General features: G+C 34.6%; 1 protein-coding gene across 3 annotated transcripts in view; it reads left to right on the top strand.

The window, feature by feature from the left end:
- The window catches only part of Scaf11 (SR-related CTD associated factor 11), a 79,040-nt gene extending 65,813 nt beyond the window's left edge, over window positions 1–13,227 (top strand). The window contains exons 9-15 of one of the 3 annotated variants that reach the window (XM_013358479.3): window positions 695–796; window positions 2,946–3,052; window positions 4,509–7,205; window positions 7,928–8,271; window positions 9,484–9,654; window positions 10,037–10,156; window positions 10,414–13,227. In XM_013358479.3, coding sequence (XP_013213933.2) covers window positions 695–796; window positions 2,946–3,052; window positions 4,509–7,205; window positions 7,928–8,271; window positions 9,484–9,654; window positions 10,037–10,156; window positions 10,414–10,560 — 3,688 coding nt within the window. In that variant the 3' untranslated portion in view covers window positions 10,561–13,227. Of the gene's footprint in view, window positions 1–694; window positions 797–2,945; window positions 3,053–4,508; window positions 7,206–7,927; window positions 8,272–9,483; window positions 9,703–10,036; window positions 10,157–10,413 lie in introns of all 3 variants that reach the window. The other 2 variants (XM_013358478.3, XM_005324855.4) reach the window with 2 other exon arrangements.
- Window positions 13,228–20,475: the final 7,248 nt, after the last annotated feature.

Raw genomic sequence — 20,475 nt, forward strand, 5'->3', positions numbered from 1 at the left:
TAAAAACTTAGTGAGACACTGTGTCAAAAAAATAATAGAGGTGTAACTCAGAAGCATCCCTGAGTTCAGGTTCAGTCCCTAGTACAAAAACAAAAACTGCAGCTTAAGCATTACAGCATCGCTTTTAGGATTCAATTATATATAATTTTGATTTATAATATGTAAATATTACTTACTGCCAGTTGTTGGTGGTGTATGCCTGTTAATCCCAGAGACTCAGGAGGATGAAGCAAGAGGACCATAAGTTTGAGACTAGCCTGGGCAATTTAGCAAGCCCCTATCCCAAAATAAAAAAGTGTTGGGTATGTAGCTCAATGGTAAAGTGCCCCTGGTTCAATCAACAGTTAAAAAAAAAAAAAGTTTATTTCTTATTTTAAGAATGAGTTTATTTATTTATTTTTAATATATATATATCTTTAGTTATAGATGGACTATCATTTTATTTATTTTTATGTGGTGCTGAGGATTGAACCCAGTGTCTCACACATGCTAGGCAAATGCTCTACCATTGAGCTATAGCCCCAGCCCCAGGAGTGAATTTATTTTGAAAGTGTTATAATAGGAAAATAATTTTTATGCTTATGTATGATCCATAATGCTTGGTATAAAAACTACTGGTATTCTTGGGATAATCAATTGTTACTCCAAATTTTTATTTTTGGAATTCTGATGAAGATCTAAATTTATCTTTTAGTACAGAATTTATAGAAGTCAGTGAAATCAGTGCATTGATTAGGCAGAAGAGACAGGAACTGGAATTGTCATGGTTTCCTGATGCACTGCCTGGAATTGGAAGGTAAAAAAAGATGTTTACTCAAGTGTTTATATGCTAATATGCACACAAGTTATCATTAAATTTAACTATAAGAGAGCTTTATTTGATAGTTATCTTCCTGAGGAAATTTTGTGTAAGTTAAACAGGTATTTAAAATGCCAAATGAATATATAATTTAATGGACCCTTTGGGAAGTAATAAGTTATATATTTATATGCTAGCTTCACTTAAAGGAGAGCAGGATCAGACTAGTAAGATTCATTAATAATAAAAACATTTAGATTTGTCATCCTTCCTCTATTCTTTCACCATTTCAGTCTTACCATTAGTTTGCTGAATTGGTTAAATATATTTCATTCTCAAAAATGTTCTAAATAACTATTTAATTAAGTGTCTAGTCTATTCTGGCATTCATGACTTTCTGTAATCTAGTTCATTGTTTTTAGTTTTAGTTGTGGAGCTACTAGTATAGTTCCACATGCTACATACATAAACCAAGCTCCCACCTACAGTTTAAGGGCTCTGCCTGAGTTTTATATTTATTCCCTAAAAAAAAAAATCATATTTATTCCCTATCACATTGTGACTTTATTTTATCTGTCACTGTAAGATAGGTCTGTATAGTACTTTTTCCCTCCAGGAATGATGATGGCATGCAAATAGAAGTAAAATTAGGAAGTTCAAATATGTATACTCTGAAACCTTTCCTTACAGTTATATGTTTTTGTACATATGCAAGTTACATATTGTTTTTCTAGCTTTTTTCCTCTTCAGAATGTCATCTAATAATGAGTAAGATAGTCTTTTGTTAGGAGAACTAAATTAAATATATATGAGTAAGAAAAAGGAGCTTGAGAAGTAGATTGGATTTAAATTAAGAAAATTGGGGGAGGGGGAAGGTCTTCACTGGTTGACAGGGATACTGAGAATGAGAACTTTGAAGAGACATCATCCTTACATCAAGGATTTATAATAGAGCAATGAAATTTAATTCACTAGTTGTCTGGAAGAGGAAGAATGGTGCAGAGGAACTTGAAGGAACTTTCTGGAGAGACCGAAATGTTTTGTTTCTTGGTTGGGCTCATGGTTATACAGATACTTTGGGAGAAAGTCACCAAACTCTACACTTAGGATCTGTACATCTAGCTGGATGTGGTGGCACACGCCTGTAATCGAGGCTAAGACAGGAGGAAGAGTTCAAAGCTAGCCTCAGAAATAGGGAAATAACTATGCGATTCAATGAGTCTCTGTCTCTAAATAAATAAAAATACAAAATAGGGGTAGGGATGTGGCTGAAGTGCCCCTGAGTTCAATCCCTGGTACCAAAAAGAAAAAAAATCTATGCATCTTATTTTATGTTGATATACTTCCAAGTTTATGTGCAGAGTAGACTAGAAAAACAAAAACTGAAACAAAATCTTGACAAATACAATAGTCAAATTATGAAAATGCCTACGTGTCCATAAACAGATGAGTGGATAAAGAAAATGGGGTATACAATGGAGTTTTATTGCGCCATAAAGAAAAATAAAATTGTCATTTGCAGGAACATGAGTAGAACCATTATGTTAAGAGAAATAAGCTAAACTCAGAAGGTCAGGGGTCATATGTTTTCTCTCAAATGTGGAAGCTAGAGAGGAAGGAAAGAAAGTTGGAGGTAAAGGATATCTTAGGGAAATCAAAGGGAGATCAATAGAGTAGAGGAAAGGGAACAGGAGAGGTAAAAGGGGAGGGAACGGGAAAATTCTTGGGAACGGGAAAATTCTTGGAAATGATATTGGCCAAATTTTATTTTCTGCATGTATGAATATGTGTAACACGCAATTCCACCATTATGTACAACTATAATGTGCCAATAAAAATATGGAAAAAATATTGACAGTATTATTTGCAAGAAAATATCTGATTGTACTAAGTTGCTTTCATCTCTTTACATTCATTTAACAGAAAAAATATGCAAATGTGCTTTTTCAAAGTTTTTTTCTTTGTAGCCAGTTGGTGGCCAACTTTGGGCAATGAATAATCTCGAAGTTAGATTTTTAGTTACTTGGGCAAAAAAGTTTATTTTAGTATTGCTAACCAGATTTGGAGAACTAATAGTTTTTGATTACTGGTCTAATTTTATAAAGAATTTAAACACAAATACCTATTTTGTTTTTTGAATTTTCAGAATTGGTTTTATACCTTTGGATATTGAAACAGAAGTTCTTCCTCTCATTTCTTCTGTGTTGCCACGAACTATTTTTCCAACAAGTACCGTATCTTTAGAAAATTTTGGTAAAGTTTGTGAAACTTTTTTGTATTTTAAAAAATAATTATTGTTTGTATTATTATTAGCTTCTTCCAATTTCATAGGTATCCGAATGTCAATGAATTAAAATAAATTATAGTAAGTTATAATAACTTTAGATATTTACTTAATAATTGGACAGTGACTTGATTTGAAACTCATTCCAACTTAGAGTGTATATATGCATGTGAGTATGTCCACTATCTCTCTCTCTCTCTCTCTCTATATATATATATATATATATATATATCTGCATGCATGACTACATACAATGGACCATTTGGCCATTAAAAAGGGAGGAAATCCTGTCATTTGCAAAAACATGGGTGAACCTGCAGGATACTATACTAAGTGAAATAAGCTGAGACAGAAAGACAAATACCATGTGATTTCACTCATATGATATCTGAAACATTTGATTTCATAAAGCTGAGGATAGAATGATGGTTTCCAGGAGCTGGGGTGGTACTTGGGGGTAGTACTGGGGAGATATTGGTTAAGGGATCCAACATTTGAGTTAGGAGAAATAAATTCAAAAGCTCTTGAGAATAATAAGGAGACTATAGTTAATAATATATTATAATCTTCCAAAATGCCAAGAATAGGTAACAAAGTATTCTCAGCACAAAAATAATAACTGTGAAATAATGTATAGTTAATTAGCTAGATTTAGTCATCCCTCAGTGTATATATACTTCAGAATATTCTACACAGTATACACATACATCTTTATCTGTCAATTAAAAAAAAAATCTGTCCCAAGCTGGGTGTGGTGGCACATGTCTGTAATCTCAGCTTTCTGGGAGACTCAGGGAAGAGAATTGCAAGTTCCAGGCCAGCCTGGGCAACTTGGACCTTTTCTCAAAATAAAATAAAAAGGTCTAGTAATGTGTCTCAGTAGAAGAATTCTTGACTCTCATGTGTGGTGAGACTAGTACTGGGGGAAAGAAAAAATGGTTCCAACTAGAAAATTTATTTTAGAGTTTTTAGAAATTACAACTTCAAGGCTTTGGGGAAGGGACAAGAAGTCTCCTTTCTGTTAAACCATAGATCGTTAGAAGTAGCATATATAAATTATTTGTGAAGAAGCAGTTTGAATCTTTGTCTACTTATTGCTAACTTGACAGTTTTTCTTTTTGCTTAGATAGTAACAGCTCATTAAACAAATAGTATCTGACTAAGCATATTTAACTTTTTTCCCCATGTTAAATTGCCCACATGGATTCAAGTACAGTTATAACTTATTTCAATAGCATTACTAAAAAAAGCTGATGAAATCTTGTATTACTCGGATGTTAGTAACTATTCACTTATTTATAATTTGATTCACAAGAATTTTTTCACTGTATTGTCCACTCATACTAAAATTAAACTTAAGCCAAACCTACTGTCAGCTTTTGCAACATTTTAAAAACATTTTTAATTGTTTCCCCATCTTATCAGGTACTTCTTTCAAGGGATGCACGTTGACACATACCCAGGAAGGAGAAGAAAAGAAGCAGACTTCTAGCACATCAAATACTAGAGGATCAAGACGAAAATCTGCAACAGCAACTCCTACAAGAAGATCTACACGTAATACAAGAGCTGAGACTGTCAGTCAGTCTCAGAGATCCCCAGTATCAAGTAATTCTGGGTGTGATGCCCCAGGTAATAGTAACCCTTCTGTAAGTGTTTCCTCTCCAGCTGAGTCAGAAAAGCAAAGACAAGCTCCAAAACGGAAGCCTGTAAGAAGAGGAAGAAAACCACCTATACTGAAAAAGAAACTCCGGAGTTCTATACCTCCCCCTGAAAAATCATCTTCTAGTGATTCAGTAGAGGAAGAAACAGCAGAATCTGACACACCACCTGTGTTAGAGAAAGAGCAGCAATCGGATGTAGAACGTAGTGACATTTGTTCTTTGCAGACAGATGTAGAAAATCAGTCTGCTAATTGTTTGAAAAGCTACAGTGAACAAATAGAAGAAAGTGAGGAATGTAGCAAGAATCATGATGTAGAGGAAAAGGAACCTTTGTATTCTGAATCTACTCAAGATCTTCCTGTGCTAGTTGGAGAGGAGAAAGAAAATAAACTTGAGAGTTCAGGTATAGAAGGTAAAGATTTTTGTTTAGAAAGTGAGCTTTCTAAAGACATTTTTGAAAAAGGAAGTGATCCTTTGGAAAATCAAGACCAGATATCTGAATCTTCAGAATCAGAGGTAAAGGTAGTTGTAGGTTCAGATCATTCTCCAAATGATTTTCTTAAATGTTCAAGATCTGAAATTGAAATATACCAATCTGTGTCTAGTCCCCATCTAGATGAGAAACTTGAGAATGCAGAGTCAGTGGTTAATAAAGGCATAGTAGAAAGTTCTGTAGTAGTAATTATTGATCATAATGATTCTTCAGTAAAAACAGAAGAGATTGTAGTGGACCCAAAATTAGAATCTTCTGATGGTGAAATTATACAAACAGCAGACAGCAAATCTTTTGAGAGCACAGAGATTCAGTTACTCAGGCATGTTGAAACTGGTGATGCAGTAACAGCTGCAACATGTGATACTTCACAAAATGAAAATTCAAGTAGTATTAAAGACTCTGAAAATAATTTATTAAAAAATGACGTTAACACCAAATCAGACACATCTTTAGAAGAAAATACTGAATCTCTTGTTGAACATCCTACATCTCTAGAATTGCCCAACACACACATAGAACTGATACAGAAACATTTCGGTGAGGATGATAATGAAATGATACCCATGGAGTGTGATTCATTTTGCAGTGATCAAAATGAATCTGAAATTGAATCATCTGTAAATGCTGACACTAAACAATTAAACGAAACTTCTGTGGCACACTCTTCTGAAAATATGCCGTCTTCAGATCCTGTTAATGAAAAGGTTGAAACTGGATCTCAGCCATCTGAAAGCTCATTAGATAAAACAGATAAAGCCAAAAAGCCTCGTACTCGGAGATCACGATTTCATTCTCCATCTACTACTTGGTCTCCTAACAAAGACTCTACACAAGAAAAAAAGCGGTCTCAGTCTCCATCTCCCAAAAGAGATACTGGAAAAGAAAGCAGGAAGTCTCGATCACCATCTCCTAAGAAAGAATCTGCTAGAGGACGGAAAAAATCTCGTTCTCAGTCCCCTAAAAAGGATATGACAAAAGAAAGGAGGCATTCTCAGTCTCGGTCTCCAAAAAGAGATAGTGCCAGGGAAGGCAGAAGATCTGAATCACTGTCCCCCAAAAGAGATATTTCTAGAGAGAACCAAAGATCACAGTCAAGAGTGAAAGATTCTTCCTCAAGAGAAAAATCAAGGTCCCGGAGCAGAGAAAGAGAAAATGATAGAGATGGACAGAGGAGAGATCGTGATAGAGAAAGAAGAACTAGACGGTGGTCCAGGTCCAGATCTCGTTCTAGGTCGCCATTACGGTCTAGAACAAAAAGTAAAAGTTCATCATTTGGTAGAAATGAAAGAGATAGCTACTCTCCGCGGTGGAAGGAAAGGTGGACAAATGATGGTTGGAGATGTCCACGAGGAAATGATCGGTACAGAAGGAATGACCCAGAGAAGCAGAATGAAAATACTAGAAAAGAAAAATGTGATATCAGTTCAGATGCTGATGATCCAAATTCTGACAAACATAGAAATGACTGTCCCAGTTGGGTAACCGAAAAAATTAATTCTGGGCCTGATCCAAGGACCAGAAATTCAGAAAAATTAAAAGATTCCCACTGGGAAGAAAATAGAAATGAAAATTCAGGGAATTCTTGGAATAAAAACTTTGGTTCAGGTTGGATGTCTAACCGTGGTAGAGGTAACCGTGGCAGAGGCACTTATAGAGGTAGTTTTGCCTACACAGATCAGAATGAAAATAGGTGGCAAAACCGAAAACCCCTCTCAGGGAATTCAAATAGTTCAGGGAATGATTCTTTCAAGTACATGGAACAGCCACCCTATAAGCGGAAAAATGAACAAGAGTTCTCATTTGATACACCAGCTGATAGATCAGGGTGGACATCTGCATCTAGTTGGGCTGTGAGAAAGACTCTGCCAGCAGATGTACAAAACTATTATTCACGACGAGGGAGGAATTCTTCAGTTCCACAGTCTGGATGGATGAGACAAGAAGAGGAAACAACTGAACAGGGTAACATATTGTTTACTTGTTGATAGTATTTTACTTGAAGAAAAAGGTTATAAATGTAATACTGGTATGAATTGAAATGATCTTTATTTATAGTTTTTATAATGTTAAGCTGAACCCTAGTTTATAAAGCACTTTGCATTACATATAAACATACACATAATATATGCCAGTATTTATTTTGAAACCCCACACAGTCTCCAAATTTTGCTGTTTGCTAGTGTCTTAAATATTTATGTACTGTTTACTACATAGAAGTGTTTGGAAATTAACTTCTATTAACGTTTGTTTCAAATGTGCACATTTGAATTTTTATTGATCATTATTCTCATACAAATAAGTCATTCTTCTAATTTTTATCTTTCTTTGTGATGGACATGAAAGAAAAAAAACAGTTCAAAATATTAAAAATTGATCTTACTTGTAATTTAGTAATCAATTTTTATATAACGTTTTTTAACTAGTAAGCTTCTTGAATTACTGATTCTTTGTTGCTGTTGATGTATGTTATCATGTGAACTTATGTTTTCGACATTTTCTTTTAATTAGAAAACCATTCTCCATTATTTTAGATATGACAGGATTAAATAATTAGATATTGGTTTTGGTATACTTGAGTCTTTTGTTACTTAATTTTACTATAATCGTTGGTTCTTTGCTTCTCTGTTTGAAGATTTGTAACTTGTTGTTTTTTTTTTTTCACAAGTTCTTTTTTCTTTTGATAGATTCTAACCTAAAAGACCAAACAAACCAAGAAGTTGATGGTTCTCAGCTACCTATAAATATGATGCAACCACAAATGAACGTAATGCAACAACAAATGAGTGCACACCAGCCTATGAATATCTTCCCATATCCAATGGGTGTTCATGCCCCTTTGATGAACATCCAACGCAATCCATTTAACATTCATCCCCAGCTACCCTTGCATCTCCACACAGGAGTGCCTCTCATGCAGGTAGCTGCTCCTACCAGTGTAACTCAGGGACTGCCACCACCACCACCCCCTCCCCCTCCATCTCAACAAGTCAGCTACATTGCTTCACAGCCAGATGGAAAGCAGTTGCAGGTATGTTCTTAGGAGCTCAAGTTTAATCAACATAAATATTATATATATATATCAACATTATAAATATTTTAGCTCTTGGGGGCAAATATTTAAGGAAGGGCTTCTTGGCATCTAGAAACAGTTGTTTATTTCTGGTGAACCTTCATAATCCCTTTTTTTTATTTTCCTTTTCAACACATCTGCCACCAGTCCCTAAGTAGGAAAATTAATTGAACATGCAAGCTACATGTATGTCATTATTTATATCCAACAGGGTCTTTGTCAGATTAAGAGGACAAATAATGCCAGTTGTGGTGTATGCTTGTATTCCATTATTCAGGAGGCCTAGGCAGGAGGATTGCAAGTTTGGGGTATATCTCAGTGGTAGTGCTTGCCTAGCATGCACAAGGCCCTAGATTCAATTTCTAGTACTGCCAAGAGGTGGGAAATGAGACCAAATTATGAGTCAAACTAGAATAGAGTAAAAGGTGCTTTAAAATGTTTCCCTATTTTAATTGAATTTTTGGTACTGGGTGGTGGAAATTAGTGATTACTGTGATCAGGCTTGTATTATGATGCTTGGACAAATGCTAGATAAAGCTATTCATTACCAATTATCATCCATGTTTCATTTTCATGAATTCACCATGCTAAAAAGGAAGAAATACCTTTGTGAGAGAAAAATCTGAATAATTTTGGATTGTGTTGCTTATAGTTTTATATCTACCTTAGAAATTCTAGAATCATGACAATAAGATTTTGTTGGAAGAGTAGGTAAATGAGATTTTAGAATTGGTTTCTTATTATCATTTTCTGTGAACTCACACTTCAGGCCCTTTAACATCAGTGTCTCATTTTCTTCAGTCCTTAAGTAGGGGCATTTACTTTAATTAATATTTCTAAAGAGTCTTGCAGAAAGATACACCTCTTTAAATGCTGTTTTTCTCCTCGCTTATTTATGTTGCTGTGAGAACATTGTAATACACATATATAATTTAAAAGTCATCTTGACATATTTAAATAAGGCACCATTTAAAAATGTTATTCATTTTTTTGAAACAGCTCTGTATATATAAATGATCTGAAATATGCATTTCTCATGTTTTGAATCTTTGTGTTTAAGTAGTAAGGTTGAATCATTTTTGTGTTTTTTAATGTTATTTCTAATATATGACTAATAGACTTCTTTCGACTATAAGTAATGTATTAACTGATGATAACTCTTTAAAACAGGGTATTCCTAGTGCTTCTCATGTAGGTAATAACATGAGTACACCAGTCTTGCCTGCTCCGACAGCAGCCCCAGGAAATATGGGAACAGTTCAGGGACCAAGTTCTGGTAATACTTCGTCATCAAGTCACAGCAAAGCCTCTAATGCTGCTGTAAAATTGGCAGAAAGCAAAGTAAGTGTTACAGTGGAAGCCAGCGCAGATAGCTCGAAGACAGACAAGGCAAGTTCAAAGTTGAGAGCAACCTACATAATTCTGTATATGATAAAGATGAAAAAAATCAGTTTTCTTTTGTACAGTGGTGAAGGGAAATTATTATTAGTAGTCTTAAATTCCATTATTATTTAAAGGGTTCTATGTAGATGTGTTGATGCTCAGTGAATTACTGGTAATATTACATAATACATGTTATTTACTGTTTTGTATTTGTCATACTAATATTTTAAGAATTTTTTGTAAAAATGTTGGTGTGCTGTGTTTTCAATTTTATATTTTTAAAGAAATTTTTGAAAGTATGTGATTGGTAGCTAATAATTATACATTTTCTTCTCATCAGAAATTGCAAATTCAAGAAAAAGCAGCACAAGAGGTAAAATTGGCTATTAAACCATTTTACCAAAATAAAGATATCACCAAGGAAGAATATAAAGAGATTGTACGGAAAGCAGTAGATAAAGTAAGTTATAGCTTTAGTGATGTTCTGGGCATACTGTTTTGAACCACCTCTATTTTAATAGAGGAATGTTTAAATTTAATTAATAAAAGCTAGCTCCTACTAATTCTTGGCTGCTTTTTTACCTTTAGAATAAGTTCATGTGAGAGATGCAACATGAAAATTACTATCTCTTTGGGGGTTATTTATTTTCACAAAACTTTCCATTTTGCTTTAATCCCTTTAAGCATGAAAAAAGTTTTCCCCCCCTTTTCTCTTAGGTTTGTCATAGTAAGAGTGGAGAAGTAAATTCTACTAAAGTGGCAAATCTGGTAAAAGCCTATGTAGACAAATACAAATATTCACGGAAGGGGAGCCAAAAGAAAACTCTGGAGGAACCCGTGTCTACTGAAAAAAACATAGGCTGAAATGGGGAGCGCTATAAAGGACATTATCAAGATATCTGCAAAGTGCAATTTCAACATGTATCATTAACTGAAAATCATACATAACTGTGACTGAAATTTGGTTTTGATAAAATTATTTTTTTTAATGTAGGATATAATGTTTTGTTCTAAATAAATATAGTTCTGCACTGCAACTTATATATCCAACCCCCCAAACCCAAATAAAGCAAATTCAAGGAATAGGAAAGGGTTTAAAGAATGTGCATTTTTATTAGGATTGTGTTATAGTGTGGATACTGGAAGATGTACAGTTTTTTGATTAGAATAATGGAGTGCATAATTTAGAAATTTCTAAGTGCATTGGTTTTGGAAGAGAGATATATATAATACATTTATTCTGTCAGACTAAAAATAAAATATGATCTTTATGACTTTCCCTCTTACTTATAGAAAGTTAAATAATGTATTACCATGAAAAATATTTCTAATATTAAACAGAACGTACCAATTGCAGGGTTCCTAATGTGTATTTTTAAAGCACATATCTGAATAAATTGCTTAGATAGAAACAAATTATCACATACGTAAAATTTAGTGTTCAAAACTTTGAGACACTCTTTATCTGTTGTATCACCAAATAAAGGTTATGCTGCTTGTTTTTCTTTTGTGCCTTTTTTCTTCTCCAGTTGAGATAAAGCAGTTTGATTTGTTAGGTACAACTTTGGCAGTTCCAAGTCTTTGTTGAGTTTAGAAGACCAATTTGAAAAAAGTGTTGATTTTATAGAAATTATGTTTCTTCATAATATCTTCTACCCATCAGAGATGATAAATTATTTGTGCCAACTGGAGAATTGCTGTTAAGTGGTGACCCCCTCCCCCCACTTCTTTGGGACAAAGGTAGAATGATAAAATTCACTTGCTAGCTTCAGGTTGTGCTCATTTGTCTAATCACTGATAAAATTCTTTTCACATTTAAGAAATCCTCAAATGCTTTATAGTGAATGAAGTGTTGATTTATTAGGTGATCATATAATGGCTATTAGCCATGTTGCAAAATTGTAAACATTGAAACCTGTGTTTGAAGAGGAAGAGGCAATGAAGCAATGGAGTTTTGATTATTAGCCTTTCAGGGACTAGTAATTTTGTAACTCTTTTTTTAAAGTACTAGATTATGTTGATTTTTTTAAAAAGGTAAGTTTAAAATGTTTATAATGCCATTATTTTAATTGGCATCTTCAAAGAAAAAATGGCTTCTTTCTGTGATAAACTGTCTTTCATTCCAGTAACAATTTTCAGTAGATACCAAATATTTGGGAAATAGGTTAGTGGACCCAAAGTAAATGTATGCCTCTAGTGAGACCTTTTACTAGCTAAACTAGTGAGAGCAATACTCTGTAGAACTGTGTTTTTCTAAAGTGAAGATGATCTGTTTCTCAGTTTTTTGTGCATAATACTTTCCTGGTGCTAGCTTTGATAGGCAAAATATTTTGAAATGTTGGCCCTCATAGTGATTGTGCTAGTTAGTAATACGTTTTGTTAGGTTATGATTGTAATCCTAAAAATATTTCCAAGCAGTTTTCGATCTTCATTCTACATTTCTGGGCATTTGTAATATAGTATTTTAATTACATATATATTTTTAATTCAAGTTTGTGTTTAGATTACGATGGGGAAAGAAGTTTAGAAGTATTTCTTCTAATAAAATATTAAGACAGTTTCAAATATCAATGCACACCTCCTCAGTTTCAGTTTAGAACTTTGTCAAACAATGGTGTGATCTTGCAACTGAGTTCACACTGAAAATTTTGTGGCAAATTGTTGTGCCTGAGCTGGTTAAGTCATACAATGCGAGCTTTCCCTGCATTTTATCTCAGTGACATTTGGGGATTGGGTTACATTTTTATAATTTGCTTTATACCATTGGACTTTTGCAGACAAGTAAAATGAAGTTTTGAAGAAAGATTTAGGTGATGTGGGGAAAAGCTAAAGCCTCATACCTTTGGTGGAATTCTCATGAGGTATTTCCACCATTCTTGAAAATAACTCATGTGTGTTCCAAATCTGGTTGGGGCAATAATTGACTGCATTTAAAATAAGGAAGAATGTTACTGGATGAGAATTTAAACTTAAAATTTTGAAATGTTTTAAGATTGAATTAGAAAATGTGTGCTGTATGTTAAAAGATACACATTTCTTGAACATTTCCCATTATTTTTTTTTCAGAAATTCACATTAATTTTGCATGTGCATAGGCTTAATAAAAGACAATTTATGGGGTTATAGATTCCTTTTTTTGTTTGTGTTTTAAAAATCAAGATGATTGTTGTCTTGACTTTTGGGACCTTGTTCCCTGTTACTTAGAGTCAGAGTGACTGATGTTTTAGGCTATAGAGATCTCGCCTAGAATTTTGAGACTAATAGTGGTTATTCATTATTTTAACATTCCAAAAGTTTTGTGATTTTGTTGTTGTTCTGGTATTACCACATTTTCTCCATTACCTTCCTTTAAATAGCCACACTGTGTACTGCTTGAATGTTCCATCTAAAAGATGTTGCTTCAGAAGCACAGTGTTTGCCCCAGGGTCTGAAACATTGTAGTACGAGGTTGGAGTGCTGTCTGCCGAAACAATATTCTTTAACAAATATGTAGTGTGTAATATTTTCTAATAAATTCTTTTGATAAACAAAGTAGTGTCTTTACCATTTTATTAAGTTTCCTGGGAAATGATTACTTTATTATAGCCTTTTTCCAACCATGTATTGAAGAATTTCTTGTATTTATATTAGAATCACTAGCATTATGGCTACATCAATGTGCACACTCCTAAAGCATTAGAGTTAGCTATGAACATCCATTTTAATAGAATTTTTTCTAATTGCATAGTTATTGTAGGAAATTAGAAAGCTATTAGTAAATTTGTAAAAGAGACTGAAAAACAAAAGGAGAAAAATCACCTTAGCCAAAGGTGGCAATTTTTAATGTTGATAATTTTGCATCTGTTTTGTGACCTATCCTTTTCAGTTAATGATATATTGAGAATTTGGATAAGAATTACTCTACAGGGTAACTTTTAATGGTGATATAGTTTTCTATTAAACACACACACACACACACACACACACACACACATACACACACACTTTTTCCTTCTCTACTGGGAGTTGAACCCAAGGGTTCTCTACCAACGATCTATATTCTAAGCACTTTGAGACAAGAGTCTCATCAAGATGCCCAGACTGGCTTCAAATTGTGATCCTTCTGCTTCAACTTCCCCAGTAGCTGGGATTGCAGGTGGGCATCATGGCACCACACCTGGCCTATCTAGAATTACAAAGTGTTGGTCAGTCATTTTCCCATAAAAAATTAAAAATAATTATGTAAACATTTGTTGTATAATTCCTACTCTTCAGTGCATTTACAAAAATGTTTTTAAGGTTGTAGGAAAAGAGGTTTTAAGGATCTTTCCCCCAGAATATGAATTATATTCTAAATTGTTCTTCATCTCCAGTCTCTCACGAAGTAAAAGCCAGCCTTGGTAACTTAGTGAGGTACTAAGCAACTTAGGGAGACCCTGTTTCTCAAATAAAATATTGTAAAAAGGGCGGGGGATGTGGCTCACTGGTTAAGTACCCCTGGTTTCAATCTCCGATACCCGCCTCAAAAACAAAAAAAATTATAGGCCAGGCATGGTGCCATGGTACCCACATGCAATCCCAGCTACTGAGTATGTTGAGGCAGAATGATCACAGTTTGAAGTCGGTCTAGGCATCTTAATGAGATTCTTGTCTCAAAGTGCTTAGGATATAGATCAGTGGTAGAGAACCCTTGGGTTCAATCCTCAGTAGAGGGGGAAAAATTATGTGTGTGTGTTTAATAGAAAACTGTACCATCATTAAAAGCCAGAGTAATTCTTGTCCAAATTCTCAATATATCATATTGATGGTATATTCTACTATCAGTACATACAAATGTGCCCCTTCTGTCTAGTGATTGTCATGCTCCTATGTTAATGTGACATTTATATGTAGGTTTTGGCTGTTAAAAACAAAGCTTATGTTATGTGACTTATTTGTTTAACCTGTTTTGTATACTCGTAGGTTACGATGAATTGTAGATATACACATTTTAAACTTCTGTCTAAAGGGAATATATTGCTTTATAGTCCTACCATGGGTTCAACACTTCATGTACCTGTGCTTATATTCTATCTTTAATTCCACCTCTGATTTTGGTGCTGAGCATATTAAGATTAGTTTTTGTTCAGAATGTCTTAGTGAACATTCAATTCATCAAACATTGCCCACCTACTATGTGGCAGTTCTTTGATGTTCATATGTATTGTCAAGTTTGATCTTAACCATAATGTTCTAAGGAAAAGTATAATTAATAATCCATTTATTGAATTTTCAGTATGTGCCAGTCACTGTGAAACATTTCATTTTGTATACCTCTGTAAATAAAGCCATGTCTAATTATTATCTTTGAGAAGATTTGATATGCATAAAGGATTAACATTTATCTAGTTACAAGGCTAAGATTCAGAGCCAAGATTTAAATCTAGGATTGGTAGATATCAAAGTCCATGCCTGTCCATGGGTATGCTACATTGAGTTCACATGTACACTAATATAGTAACACATGGGAGTTAACCACTGATAAGTAGGGAATAAAGTAGATGTGATTCACTTTGCATGGGGAAGGGAGGTTTATTGGGTCTAACTATGCCCCTTTTTCTGCACTTCCCAACCTTTATTTTCTGTTGTACTGGAGATCAAATCTAGGGCTTCCTTGCCAGTGCTAGGTAAGTGTTCTGCCATTGAGTCATGCCCCCAGTACCATTTTTTGACTTATTTTTTTAAAACATTTTTTTAGTTGTTCATGGACATTTATTAATATTCAGTGCCAAGAATGCCTCAATACATGCTAAACAAGTGCTCTACCCTTGAGCCACAACTCTAGCCCCCATTTTTTTTTTTACTATAAATAGCACCCCTACTATTTACTATCTTGGAGGTATTAAACCTTTAATCTTGAAGTCATCTTAAATGAATTCTTTGTCTTTTTCACCTGTTACCATTCTCTTGTGTTCCTTTGTACCAGAATTTAACTCCTTTAAGTTCCCTGTCTTGTTTATGTTTTCATCTTTCAGTGGTCTTAACTATTAGATATCAAAGAGTAATCATCCAGTAGCACAGTTTAGGTTATGTTATTCTATATAAAAAACATTTATTCAATAGAGGATGTATGCTACACACTAGAGAATAAGCAAAATCACCTACATTCATGGAGCTATATGCTATTGTGGAAAGAAAAAAAAACAGATATAACTGATACGAGTACAGAGGGGAGGGCTATGAGGTGTTCAAAGTGTCCAATGTAATAGGACATAAGTGTGATCTGGGAGAACTCCTGAAGGAGATGACACTCCAGCTAAGAACTAAAAAGTAATTACTCAAAGAGAAAAAATGAGATGGTAGAGGGAAAAGGAGGTGCAAAAGTTCCCAGCCAGAAGTAGCACAGCAACTTTAAGCTTACAATGCAGGAATGAAGATTTGTAGTTTTAGGCAACATTATGCAAAGAAAAGCTAAGCAATAGGTATTTGACATGATCAGATTTACATTTTGAAATGATTGCTCACAAGTTAGATGTTGTGGCATGTGTCTATAATCCCAGCTTATTTGGAGGAAGTTTGAGAGGCCAGCCTGAGCAATTTAGTGAGAACCTATCTCAGAGAAAAAAAAGAAAGAAAATAATTAGGGATGTAGCTCAGTGATAGGGTACTCCAGAGTTCAATCCCCAGTATGCTGCCTCCACCAAAAAGGGTCATTCAACCTCCCAGAGTTTTACATTTTATCCAGTTGACTACAGTGTCATGATCAATCACTACTGATGGACATACAAATTCGTATTTTTCTGAAAGGCAGTTTAAAAATAAAGAGTCTTAGAAGGGTCATATACTCTTTCCATGATTTAAAACATGATCCACATTTTTATTCCTTTCTAATATTAGTGGAGAGTTGGAGAAAGGTTAAGATAAGCTGGTACGTTCATATGGAAATATTTTGCAGTAAAGTATTTGCAGGAGAAAAATGAGAAGATGATGCTCCTGGAACATAAATGGGGGGGGGGAGGCACAAACAATATACAAAATTTTTTAAAAGAAAATTAACCATAAAATATAGATTATCACTAGAGGATTTTACTTGAGTAATAGAGGATATTCTCTTCTAGGCTGTTCTTTGGCTTCCAAATTTCCTAGAAGTTAGCAAAAGTATAATTTAAAAAATTTCCAAATTGCAGGCTTAGTTGTTGGGGTTCTGAAGGTAGGAGAAAAGGGCTGTAACTTTGCTATGGGTTGGGGAGCTGGCATGCTCCTTACATTTAGCTCCCCAGGGAGGAGCTTGGCCTCTTCTGACAGCTGATACATGTACTCACTGGCTTTCTAAGTGGGAGAAACCAGTTATAAGGAAGTAGCCTTCCCAAACCATAACTAGCTTGAGAATACTCTGTACTGTGAGGACCAGAGAAGAAAAATCCATGGTCTGGTAGTAAGTAGGGGAATCTTAGCTTTAAAGCTCACAGAGAACCTGGGACTCGGCTCCAAGTGTTTTCTCTGAGCCAGTTGCTTATGAAAGGGCACTACTTACCTACATTGTAGGGTTGCTGTGAGGATTGTGATGTTGCATATGTCTTGAAATGTCCTCTGTATTAACCACCTACCTACCCAGTGAGGACTGCTTGTCTCAATATCTCCTCCTGAACATGATGAAAATGCAACTTACTTGCCCAGTGGTTTGCACTCTAGTTACATATTTAGGGTCATTTAGAGAGCTTTTAAAAAGACAGCATACAGGCACCCTCCAGTTTTATCTAGGAATGGAATACTTTAAAACCTCCCAGGGTAGTCTAATATGCCACCATGGAGCTGAAGAATATCGCATTAAGATTCCGTGCAGAACACAGCTGTTATGTTAGAATAACATATCAATTAATTAGATCACAACTTCTCTTAAAATTATTTGGATTATGTCCCTGCTCTCAGAAGTAGCAATAGCACCTGATAGCTTGCATATACACTTCTTTTTAACCTTGTTTTCTACTAGTTTTTTTTTGGCTTTAGATGCCTGCCATTAAGCACTGACTAGATGGCAAACAACAAATCTGTAGAGAGGCAAGATGTCAAATATTTCCAGGGTGCTCAGTTGTTGATGGTGCAAATTCTTGTAGGAACCTAGATGTTCACATAAGTAGGATGTGTATGTTTAATTCAAGTTTATTTACACACTTGCCTAACAGAGTTATAGCTTCTAAAATTATCATTGTAGCATTGTTTTTTCCCTAAATCATACCTGGAAATTTTTTCTTACTCTTTAGTAGCCAGTAGCATGTTGTCTTTTGCTCTAGCAAGTGTGTCGCTACTTAGAACCAGAGGCTAACACTGAGTGCTGTGTGCCAGGCATTTTATTTTTAAAACCTCCCTTCATTTCCCTAAGAACCCTGAAGAAGAGATCCTGATATTAACCTCATTATTGAACTGAAAAATGAAGTTACTTCTACAAGATCACTCCATTATGATAGAATCCAGATCTCACAACTGGGCCTGAGTCCAAAGCTTGTGCTCTCTGCCCTCTCAGGATACTCAGCTGATCACCTGCTCTTCCTGGTTATAATTCCTTAGGTTTATGAAGTAGTCAGGTCCAAACACTTAATTCTTTCTCCCTCAACTCACTTAGTATCTTGAGCACTGGAAATGATAAACCTATTTCTGTCTCCATTGTCAGGTGGCTGCCTTATTCATAGTCTGTTCTTCCAGTTAATCTCCAGACATATTTACTAAATGAATAGTTAATTCAAGTAAAGTTAAGTCATGAATCCCTGTATGCCATGTTGTTAAACTAGAGCAGAACTCCTTCAAGCAAAATCTTAACTGCAGCAGTTAACGAATGGGTCTGCTCGGCTGAAGGTGAGGACTGCATACCTTCCCTGTTTAATTTGACCTCTTTTGAGGTACCTCTGGATGATACCAAGATCCATTTTGGACTGTATTTGTATCAATGACTTAGATCCTACTTTGTGGCAATATCTTTAATAATAAGATAAAATTGCACTGCTAAGTGAATGCCCAACAGAAACAAATATGCCCAGTTGCAGCAAGAGAGAAGCACAATGTCCACAGCATGATTTGTAATAATTCCAAAATGTTAACAACCTAAATGGCATTAAATGTTGGAATACTACTCAGCAATGAAAATAAAGGGAATTGGCTACTTCCAAGAGTATAGGTCTCACATCCAAGCAGAGTGAAGACATGACATACAATCCAGTACTTTATTTCAAAGCTCAAATTTGACAATTTAAACTAATGATAGCATTTAGAGATGTTTTCTTAGGAAGTAAAAAAGAAAGGAAGTGTCTTGAGGGGTAGTGGTTAAAATTGGGATGGGACATAAAAGGCAGAAAGGGGGGAAGTGTCATTTAATTTCTTTACCTGAGCAATAGCTACAATAGTGGTTTGCTATAAAATAGTCTATTTTATGCCATTGTGTGTTGTATTTCACAGTTTAAAATTTAAAAAATATCTGGGTTAGAGATTAACCCAAAGTCATTTATTGTTTTAGATTTGTGATTGTCATATCTACCATTCTTCATCCCTTCTCAGTTCAGTCCCAGTGAGTGAAAGAAAAGCAGTCTGAAATTTTGGGGGAAAAAAGTCCCCATTGAAAGAATATGCATCGCATAAAATGTGCTTCTGTTTGGAACGGGAAGTAAAGTCAAGCAACAAATATGTGAGTGTCTGTTTGCATGAAAGTGGTTATTTTGTGTACACTTAAAATAGTGCTTTCTGTATTCAGTTGTACCACTTTCAGATCCCTTCCTTTTCTCAGTGTTATTCTTTAAAGAAACCATACTGATTTTTCACCTAAATGAGAAAGGTTTTTGTTTTTAATTCAAAATTGCCTGTACCAGGCAACTAATTGCCCTATAGTGAATTCGTTGGATGGGTCAACCTGAAAACTAGTGTTTTCTTTCACAGTGTAGCTGTAAATGGGGCATCGTTTCTGATAATTCAAATCACTAAGTCCTCTGTAAAATACTAAATGATTTTTCCCAGTTTTGAGAAGCACTAATGTACAAATACAGGGATCTGAAATCTCTTAGCCAAACATGTTGGTTAAGCCTATTAAATCAACTTATCTCACTGTATGTGATTCCCTGAAATTGTCGAGTTGTGGGGACAATTTTTTGTGTTGATTTATAGCTTTATAGTTAATTAACCCCAGCAGTAGTCAATCTATAACCTTCCTTCTGAACAAGACCTCTCCAAACTCAAACTCTCAAGTCTCTCAGTAAATAAGACATTTCTTCTCCACTAAATCCTTTCTACTTTCTTCATCAAGCACATGAGTCTTAGACAGTTAAACTCACAGAACACTTTTTCTTATGGTACTTGTTTTACCTTTTAGCTTTAGTAATATTTGTGAATTTGTCCTAACTTCAAAGCAGAAACTTGAACAGTGGTCATCTAGTAGTAAAATTTTGATTGTGTAACTTGGTCACAAAAGATACTTTTTAGAAGGCAGATTATCTTTTGAATAAATACATCCAATATGATTTTATTGCAGACTGAAGTCCACAGGATCCAGGACTAGACTTTAATGATCACCTTTTTCTCTATTAAGTATGCTCTTCTTATCAAAAGGCAGTAAAAAGAAATGAGGCTGCACAAATGCAGCAGAAATTATAGATATCAATGCAGTAGAGAAGGTTGAAAAACTGTGCTGTCTTTGTTTTGCTGCCTTGGAAAGAGGCTAGTATGCCTGTAAAAATTCTAGGTACCTCAGTGACTGTTTTATTGGACAAGATTTAAGTAGTATGAGAGTGATGTTAAAATTTCCCTAGGATACACACTGATTTTTTAAAGTTTTTTTTTTAA

The sequence above is a fragment of the Ictidomys tridecemlineatus genome, chromosome 6 (assembly GCF_052094955.1).
Source record: "Ictidomys tridecemlineatus isolate mIctTri1 chromosome 6, mIctTri1.hap1, whole genome shotgun sequence".
Classification (NCBI taxonomy): domain Eukaryota; kingdom Metazoa; phylum Chordata; class Mammalia; order Rodentia; family Sciuridae; genus Ictidomys; species Ictidomys tridecemlineatus.